The 10,299-nt window shown below is 33.9% G+C and overlaps 1 protein-coding gene across 3 annotated transcripts in view; it reads left to right on the forward strand.

Annotated features, from left to right (window-relative positions):
• Positions 1-10,299, forward strand: part of ATP8A1 (ATPase phospholipid transporting 8A1) — a 102,070-nt gene extending 91,771 nt beyond the window's left edge. For all 3 annotated transcript variants that reach the window (XM_035550470.2, XM_035550461.2, XM_050710416.1), the window contains 2 exons: positions 4,969-5,060; positions 5,711-10,299. In XM_035550470.2, the coding sequence (XP_035406363.1) occupies positions 4,969-5,060; positions 5,711-5,808 (190 nt within the window). In that variant the 3' untranslated portion in view covers positions 5,809-10,299. The remainder of the gene's footprint in view (positions 1-4,968; positions 5,061-5,710) is intronic.

Raw genomic sequence — 10,299 nt, forward strand, 5'->3', positions numbered from 1 at the left:
ATAGAGCCAAAATTTCCTTCTTTAAGGAGAATGTTTCCTTTGTTAAGGAGATGGTCTCATAGACTGACTTATACCTTCAGAAACTTGACTGAACTATTCTTTTTTGTTTTAGCATCTATGTTGCAGAAACCTGGGTTAACTAGTTAACGTTGCAGAGTAATTAGCTAAATTGGCATGGAATGTCCTCAACATCAGTTCTAAATATGCACATGGGTCTTTTATATTCTTGAGTGGCAGCACTTTTCGTGTGAGCCCAGCTAATCATTTTTGACAACCTTACTGTATATTCTTCAGCACCAACTAATATTTTTCTAGTGTGCATAATTGTGGAAGTACCATTCTATATTGTAATAGAAAAAGGGATTTGTTCTCATAAAATGCCAAGTAGCCTAAAATGCAGGCTCTTAGAAGATACAAAACGCTGTTTAAGACGAAACTGAAATAGTGAGAAAGATAACTCAGGAAATGTTTCACCCTGTCCATTACCATCTTAAAAATACTACAACACAAAATAAGAGAGTCAACTTCCACAAATAACAGGTCAGGATTCTATCATTGGCTAGATGCTATAATTAAATGGCATTTGAATATTAGTGTTAATTTTCATGTTATTAGTGAAATGTATTAGTGTTAATTTTAATTGCTTTTTTTTTCAGCTAGAATATATTTGTTTCAGATTTTTTAGAGCTGTGTTGACCTGATATGGCATGCATTTAAATATGTGGAGCCATGGGGATTGGACTCAATGATTCTTGTGGGTCCCTTCCACCTCAGGATATTCTATGATTGTGTGATTCTGTAACTAAGATGGTAAAGTTTCAACCTTTTGATGTTTTCCTACCAGTCTTAGGATGGGAATTTTCTATTTAAATTCCAAATTTGCACTTTCCTCTGTTTTCTTAAAACTAGAATAAAATTGTCATTTAGATTGAAATAATTTAAAGTATTGTTCTTTAAGGATCCTGATTGTATTTTAGCATATCTTTTAGAAGTAGGACAGGCTGATACAGTCTTAAGATCTGTCATCCTTCATATCTTACCAGTGCTGATTTGAAAAGGTATTTTAACCGGTACCATTGAAGACTCAGGAAGAGCATCCCTGTTGTATCCTGTTTGGTAAAGAACATGTAATCAGAATTTTTCCCAATAAATAGCCACAAATAATTTATTCTATCCTTATGTAGGCAACACATTGAAATTGTTTTTGTCGCATATATTTATCCATTAAGTAAGAACATATCTTGAGCAAGAAGGTGTAGGTTTTACATGATGTTGTAGTTTAGCCTGGCAGGCAGCTAAGTACCACGCATTTACTCACTCCCCTGCTAGAGGGATGTGGGAGAGAATTAGAAAAAGGTAAAACTCGTGTGTTAAGATAAAGGCAGTTTAATAGGACAGAAAAGGAAGGGAAACTAATAATAATAAAATGCTGATAAAAGAGTATACAAAACAAGTGATGCACAATGCAATTTCTTACCACCTGATGACTGATGACCAGCCAGTCCCTGAATAGCAACACCCCACCCCTGGCCAGCTCCCACCAGCTTTATTGTCCAGCATCACTCCATGTGGCATGGAACATCCCTTTGGCCGGTCTGGGTCAGCTCTCCTGGTTCTGTGCCCTCCCAGCTTCTTGTGCACCCCCAGATTCCTGGCTGGCAAGGCAGCACAAGAAGCTGAAAAGCCCTTGGCTCTCTGTAAACACCGCTTTGCAACAACTAAGCATCAGTGTGTTATCAACATTATTCTCATCCTAAATCCAAAACACGGCAATGTACCAGCTAGCAGGAAGAAAATTAACACTATCACAGCCAAAGCCAGGACACTAACTTTTCTAATAGAAAGTAAACTTTTATGTTGGAATAGTATTTCCTTGAGCTTAAAGAACAGACCAGCTTCAGTGAAGTAGCAAATTTATGTCACAAAAAGTATGATTTTTATAATTAAAGACATGGTAACAGATGTGACAAAGCTGTTTACACTTAAAATTGAAATGACTAAAATAAGAGCATATTCTTTGTGTACAAACCATGGTTCAAAAAAAAAAAAAAAAAGCTTTTCTGATACCTAGTATATAATGTTTAAGTAAAACCAACAATATTAATACTCGTAAAATATTTTTATATTTTATAGACTAAAAGTAACATAATAGACTAAAATTAACACAAATAACAGCCCTAACTTGTGTCTTCAGAGATATTTACCACAAATGCTGCTTCATACAGTAATTGTTTTTCATTCAAGCCACTTTGAAATTATTTTTTTTAAACCAGCCAAATGGTTGATCAGGAATATATGAAGTAGTTTTTTTTTTTTCCTGTAAGTGTACATGACATGTTCAGATATAGTTAATATTCAGATTTTCCATATAGGTACACATAATGAGCATTGTAACTTAGTTGCTGATTTATCATTGGTTAATTATGAAACCATGTTTTCTTGACTTCGCATGGAGATTTTTAAAAGTTTAGGATGGCAGCAAGGCAATTCATAATAAAGGGCTTTCACTATTTCCTCAAGTATAGAAATAGAACAGAATTTAATACCTGAGTAGCTGGAAGCACTTTTGTTTTCCAAAATGTGTTTCGTACTTCACTTGTATTTTCTGTACCAGCAATCAGATCTATGCAGTGGAAACTTCATTATACATAAACTAACAAATGTGCATACTTTATTTTCATGTAAAACTTAAGGCAGTATTTTCAGTGCTTAGCATTTAGGCAATCTGAATATTTCATTCTGAAATAAGGGTATGTGATGATGATACCAAAATGCTGCAATAGGTCTACTGTGCTTTTGTGCCTACAAAAATAGCTTTGTATTAGAAAATAACATTTGTCAAAACAAAAACAAAAAAATGCTGTTTTCAGTTAATTTTAAGAAAGGTTTCTCAGATGTGTTGCAAAGGAAATACAGTTGATATCTATATCAAATTTTTCATATGGTCTTTCACCTCTTTGCCCTCCCATTTACGTAAAGGTATTTATTTATTCACCCTGTGTGTCCTCATGGTTTAAACCTCTGTCCTTAAGTCGTTTTTAGTAATCTAGTTTACTTTAACAGTTGTAGCTCTGAACTAAAAGTCTACATTGCCTAGTGGAGCAGTGAAGAGGAAAAAATTTAAAAAAAAATATATAGCATATGAAAACATGGAGAGTAAGATGTATCTCAATACTCCGACTTCTCCGTTCTTGGGATTTTGGCTCAGCAGATGCCAACTGCTTTCCTGCAATTGGTACCTAATTCATTTTTACAAGGAAGTTCCGTTCTATTCAAAACATGGCCAACAAAGCAGTTTACTACACCCATCCTCTTACCCTGTAGATTTTACGGTTAGCCTTCCTCTGTGCATGTGGGGATTTAAGTTTATTTCCCTCTTCCAACGTAGAAGAGCCAGGCTCTGACCTCCTGGCATGTTCTTTAAACATCAGATTGGATGGAAACAGAAAGGGGAAGCAGACCACCAGTCTCTCCAGTTTAAGCCAATGGTTCAATTTTATCTAGAAAAATTAAGTGCTCATTGAAGGAAGAACAAGCATTTCTAATATAATGCTCATATAGAATGCTACTTTAGTAAGGGAAGGAATCAAGTTCCATTCCTACCACTTAGTCTGGTAGGTAGTTAGGGAAGGTAGTCTATTTAGCTAATTGGCGGTAATATTAAGGAGTAATTTGACTGGTCAGAACTCACTGAAGTTAGGCATGTGAAATCCATTATACGTGCCACGTCCTTACACAGAGACAACTTTGATAATCTGGCAGAACTAACAAAATCAAATCACTATATACGCAGAATGAATATTACATAGATTTAAGTAAAATAAATCATTTTTAGACCAGTTTACATGGGGAGGGACTGGATTTTCCAGCACTGGAAATGGTTAAATGACAGGTTGGTATTTTTCTGAAACACAAGCTCTAATTCACATTGAATATCAAATTTAGAGCAAGAAATTAAAGTGGTTTTTATGGTTTTTTGTTTGTTTGTTTTTGTTTGTTTTTTTTAATACAGTCCCTGTGCATCTTCCATACGTTACCAAAATCGTGAACTTTCTGAGCTACAGCTAGTCCATCTGTTACTTATTTAGTAATGTAGAATCCTATTTGAAAGAATTTTAAATGTAAGAGAGATGAACTGCAATGAAACCTGACACATTCACTACAGTTCACAGGATTCAGCTGTCCCTTGAGCCTCAGTTGGTCTAAAACCAACGTAATACTCCTTGTGTTTTCTATGTAGGCTGAAATGGAAATCCTCTTGGATCATATTAGAGCATAATAAACACATAAAAAAGCAGTGTAGAGCCTGTACTGCTCTGGAAAGGAGATGGGCTGAAGTGACCCACTTCCAGTAGTAATAGTAGCTCATTATTTGGGTATGACCTCCAGAAAAACAAACTCCAGAGTTTGACAGAGAACAGACCTTGTTAAATCACTTCTCATGGAAAATCTGAAATGTTTTGATATGAAATATGTTTCTGTACACAGAGCTGATAACAACTGGTCTGACTTTCCCTCCATCTTCCTTTCCTATCCCACTCTGGGGTAATGTTTCAGTAGAAGCTAAGAGCCCTTCTTTCTGTAAGAAATTTGGCCTGGAGCTATTCAGCCCATGCTGCTTCTAGAAAGCCAGTGCCTTCCCTTTACACCACATGTTTCTAAAGGAGTCACGCTCAAATATATAAAATATTATTCACTTATTTGTATTGTCAGTGCATGACGGTACTTCAGACAGACGTTTTGCATTTACTGTAACAAGTAAAAACAATACAAAGGATCTGGACATCATAACCTGCCCTTGCACAAGCTTTTAATCATCTATTTAATACTTAATTCAGGCACAGGTAAAAATAATTTTTAAAAGATCATTTTTCTTTTAATAACTAATTCCTGTTTAACAGACTCAAAGGTAAAGGGTTAGTGTAATTAGTAAGTAATTTTTTTCACATGTATCTGCTTTCTTTCTAGCTTAACTGAAAGAGCCCAACTACTGAAGAATGTTTTTAAGAAGAACCACGTGAACTTGTATCGCTCTGATTCGCTGCAGCAAAATTTGCTTCGTAAGTGTTCACTTACAAAGAAAAACTAGTATATGTTAATAGTATGGAAGTAAAACACTACCTTTCACTGCATTTGTGTATAGTAAAGATGCAGTATCCTAATATTTGTCACGGTGGCTTTTAGTACATCTTTCTAGAATGCACCTTTTAAAATTTATCTATTTTCTATCACAGCTTTGGATAGGACTGTTTTTTATGATCTTAGCATTATCTTTAACAAGTGAATTAGTCAATAAATTTTGTTAAATTTTGTAGGTTTTTGCAGTTAATTTTTCAAACTTTAAGCATCTTTAAGTTGTTTTAATTCAGTCTGCCTTCAAAAAAAGGAAGACATGTTTGGAGTGTAGGTATTAGATACTGTGTTTGTGAAAACTGACATTGTGTGTGACCATGTTCATATTTGAATGTAAACCCAGTTAGACTATATTCTTTGACCGTGGTTAGGATTCTATTAATTCCTAAGATACTTTGCTATTTTACAATTGCAAAATTATGTAAGAAAGAGTGTGGGTTTTCTACCTACTAACAACTGAAAAGAGACTTATTCATCTATATTGCCCTTTGTTAAGTTCCTTTCATTAAAGCTTTAAAATATTGAGGATTATGTGAAATCCGATTAAAACTTTTTCTATTTTGGTTTGTATCTGCAGATGGCTACGCTTTCTCTCAAGATGAAAATGGAATAGTTTCCCAGTCCGAAGTAATAAGAGCATATGATACCACAAAACAAAGGCCTGAGGAATGGTGAAGGAACACAGCTCAAGATTTAGGCCTCATAAGTTACTGCTGTGAGACAGACTACTAGATCTTTGCTGGGAGCTACAACCATGGCCCAGTTATCAGAGATTTTAAGATCTATGATGATCTTATTCCATAAAGTTTGGATTTGTGTATTCAGTAGACATAAGCACTGTGCAACTATACTGTAACACACCATCTCTAAATTTTTTAACAAGTATTTGCTTAGCCTTTGTAAGCAGATTGGAATTTACCTTGTATCTTGCCAGCTTGCTTATTTTACAATGAAGTTGAATCAATACTGGTCATATACTTGGAAGGTAATGGTCAGATTGCTAAACATGCTTTACATTGACAGACCATTATCATCTGTGGAAGTTTTTAAGTGGTAATATATTTAAATACAGTTGATAACAAGCCTTTCATTTCAACAAGTGCTGAAAAAATAGTATCTTAATGGTGTTCACTCACCTTCTTTACGAAAGATTTTGGGTCAAGATGTTTATAGATATGTGTCAAACTAGCCTACAAACGTTTGCCAAAGAAGTTCCATAAATGTTTTCTGTTGTCAGAAATAATTTGAGAGGAAACGAACTCCAGTCCTGATTTCAGAACTGCATGCTTGAGTCTCTGCACTCAAGAAGAAAGATTTACTGTGCAGTGAGTCTAATTTGTGTGGCCTTGATGGCATTTGCTTTAAAAACTGCAAGTATTGCACCCTTGGCCTTATAGAATCTTTTCCCTTATTTTCATTTAATAGTGCATATGTTGAAAATGGATACCACCTTGTAAAATTGAGTGCACATTATTTTTGTTCAAATTTTAAAGAATTGCTCTGCCTTACTTCCCTTCATCAAACTTGAATTATTTTTGCAATGCTTAGATTTGGTAATTGTATCTGCTTATACTGTAAGTTCAAAAGAAAGTTTGTTTTAATTTACTTTTTAAACTTAATTACATTTTCAACATTTTTATACTAAAGTATTGCATACATTGAAACACAGAGCAAACCATGCCCTTCAGTAGTGTGATATGTACTGTTTTATTTGCACTGAAGTCACTTCCTATAAAGATGTGAAATACATTGCAGCAGCCTCTTTAGAACTTAATGGTCAAGCAGAATACCTATACACTCACCTTTAATTAAAAAGAGAAGGATAGTGACTGCAGCAAAAGATACTTATGTTTTTTATTTAAAAAAAAAAGGGGGGGGGGTAAATTAAAAGTCACTTACTAGGAAAATTGTGATGATAATGTTTTTAAGTAGTAAAAGTTGGTATTTCTCAGCTTACCACCCAATGGCCACCAGGTTTCAAATAAGAGAAAGCTACTTTTTAATTTGAGAAATTAGTTAAATCTTGTAGCTTTTTAGTCCATGTTTAATTCTGATTTTAAAAGCCACCGTAATTGCATCTAGAATACATTATTCTGTAGTAACAGATGTTTTTATTTTTAATTAAATTTCAGTGTATTATGTAGAAATCACAGTTTTTTCCTTGAATGGAGATCAGCTAGATGGAAAAGCAGAACAGTGACATCCTTAGTGATCTGCTAGATGAAGATTTTCCTCTTTGCTCTCCAACTCATCCAGTTTCAACTTAAAAGTAACAGGTCCTACATTCACATCTTTTCTGAACCTTCCTTGATCAGTCTTACTAATTTTTATAAAACCATTTACTAAAGGTGATTTTAGCTCTTTGCCTTTCATCTAACTAAACACTTGACATGTAATGTTATTACACCGTCCAACTTTCTTGTGCTCCATTCTACGAGAAGCTTACAAATATACATGAAAACCCCAACAAAAGACACTATATGAAAGTACATATTTAGGAAGGCATATCAATGGGAAGGCAGTCTGCATTTCATATGCATGTTATGCAATGTCTTCCTCTCGCTTTCCCGGAGTGATCTCTAAACAGAAGTGAAAACAGAAGACAGGGACAAAGGGGACGTATCCCACTAGAAACAGTACTGCCAGTCAGTCATGCAGACAAGAACTGCCTTCAGAAAAGCCATTTCAGGCATAGATAAATAGATGGATCAATATGGGAGGGGCAAATCACTTGACCTAAGGCAAGAAAAAATTTGGGGGCATGGCCCTTTCCTAAAATGGGGTTCCCTATTTTCTGTCATCGAAGGGACAATGACCAACTTCAAAACATTTCTGAAATTAACCATGACACTGTTGTTCTTTTGTAATCTTTCAGTGTACTTAACTCATAAAATGGTCCAATCCACACATACTGACTAATTTTTATATTATTTTTCTGTTCTAAATGATTTATTTACTGATTTTGCAGAAATTACATGAGGACTAGAAATCCATTGCAATGTATTGTGACAAAATTACAGGAATGCACATTATTTAAAAAAAAAAAAAAAAAGCATCTCCCAGTTGTAAAAGTTTGTTGAAAATGACACTATATATATTAAAAAGGAAAACAGTTCTAACTTAGATGGTGATTATTTTTTTTAAGGTAGTGTAAACTTATCACAATGTTTCATCCTTACGTCTTTATAGAATTGAAAGTAGTATTTCACAAAGTACAGTTTTCATTTTTATTTTTTGTTTTTTTCCCCTTGTCTCTATACTTTTTCCACAAGCCGTATGTTATTTATTGTCTGGTGATTAGTGATAGGAAGATACTGCTTCATGGAAATAGTAAAAAGACAATGTGGCAATTCTAACCATGTTTTTTGATTTTTGTAAACAACTTAATTTTTTCATTTTTGTAAGCAACTTAATTTTAAAACATAAGATCATCCTAGCTATGTGTGCACATTTTTTAAATCAGGTCAGGTATACAATATGCACTTTATTTTCTTGTTAAGTACACAGTAATATAATCTATTATGATCTGGTTCATACATCATATCTTTGTTAAAGTAAGGGGATTGTGCAGATGTTTATTGAAAGAAAAAACAGTTTAGGCAAAAATACTTATAAGAATGCATTTGTTCTTATTGTTTAAAAATTCGAATTTGTATTGAATACAGAATTCATGTGGAATTTTCCATCTGTTTCATGTGCACTGTGTAATTACAAGTTAGTATTAAAAATTAAACATCAAAAAGTTGAAGCAGTGCCACTTAGAAATCAGATACCGTATAAATACTGTTGCTTAATTATTTTTAAATATATATATATATATATGTATGAGTGATTCAAAAGAGTAACAGGAAACAATTTTAACAAACCTATTGATAATTTGTATTTGGAAAATTTTCTTGCCAATTCCTAATTTTACACTTATTTTTGCAAGGCAGTTTCAACAGATTTATACTTGAACATCATTCTATTTGTATAAAATAAATAAAGTATTTTGAAACACTGAGAGTTAGCTGAAGATTCCTATATGTCAACATACATCCATAAAATTCCCTATGTTACAAAGATGTGTTTAAAGTGTCTTAGGACATTTTCATTATTTTGAAATCCATCTGGAATGATTAGTAATTTGGAGTACGTGTTAAATTTAAGGAGAGATGTTGTTTCCCTTTTTTCTTCCATGTTGCGTAAAAGCACTTGTAGTTCTGATGAATTTATCATTCTGTCTGCATGAGGTGATATTTTTCAGTGTTCGGAGGCAATGCATGGTTGTTGCTCTTCCTGTTTTTTAATGCCTTTGTTAAAAGTCTTCTCATAATATAGCCAGAAGCTAGCGTTCTGTAAGCAAATGAGTTTGTCAATTCAGCTTTCTTGGTACTGGATGTTTTCACTGGTAGCAAAACTCAACAAATGAGTTTCTCCTTCCCCCCTCTGCCCTCGCTCCCCCAGTTTGTTCGCTGTTAACCAATAGATCTTCATTAAACAAAGGAATATTTTAGCATTCCAAACCTGGTTCCTGCTTATGCAAACCGTTACTCACATAGGCTTCAATTGGACTGTTTGTAAGTATAAGGACTGCTCAGCTGAGTAACGATGTGCAAAGCCGGGCACTTTGGAGGGTTGGGACTTTTGGAAGGTTGGTTAAATAAAAGCATTTCCATATATTGAGTGATTTGTAACTGCAAAGCTGCAACCAGAATCATTTTTTTTAAACCATATTTTATGGTGTTTCTTTATTGTAGAATAGAAGCCATAAATGCACTAACATTGTTTTTTCTACTTCAACTTAATTTTTCATTAAGATTTTCAGTGTTTGATATGTATGAACCGCTGCAGAAAGCAGTCACTATGTACAAGCAAAATTTGCATTCAAGGTAAAGTGAGGTTTTACAGCCCCACTAAGCCATTACTGCTGAAACTGTTGTGGAAATTATGAAGCTGCATGAATGAAGACTTTTTGAGTCGGTGTTTATGGTAGTTTCTCAGGTTTAGTTTTAACTGGATGTTAAATGCACTGTGTTTTATAAGTAGTTATTCTCTTTTAGTAACACATTCAGTTCTATGCAGTGTTACATGTCATTTGGCATTTGGTGAATGTGCATGTTTTGAACTGCAAATTTTAAATGTTCTGTCTTTTAATTGTTAAAAAAAATGAATAAACTTTGCCAT

The sequence above is a fragment of the Cygnus atratus genome, chromosome 4, assembly GCF_013377495.2.
Source record: "Cygnus atratus isolate AKBS03 ecotype Queensland, Australia chromosome 4, CAtr_DNAZoo_HiC_assembly, whole genome shotgun sequence".
Lineage (NCBI taxonomy): Eukaryota > Metazoa > Chordata > Aves > Anseriformes > Anatidae > Cygnus > Cygnus atratus.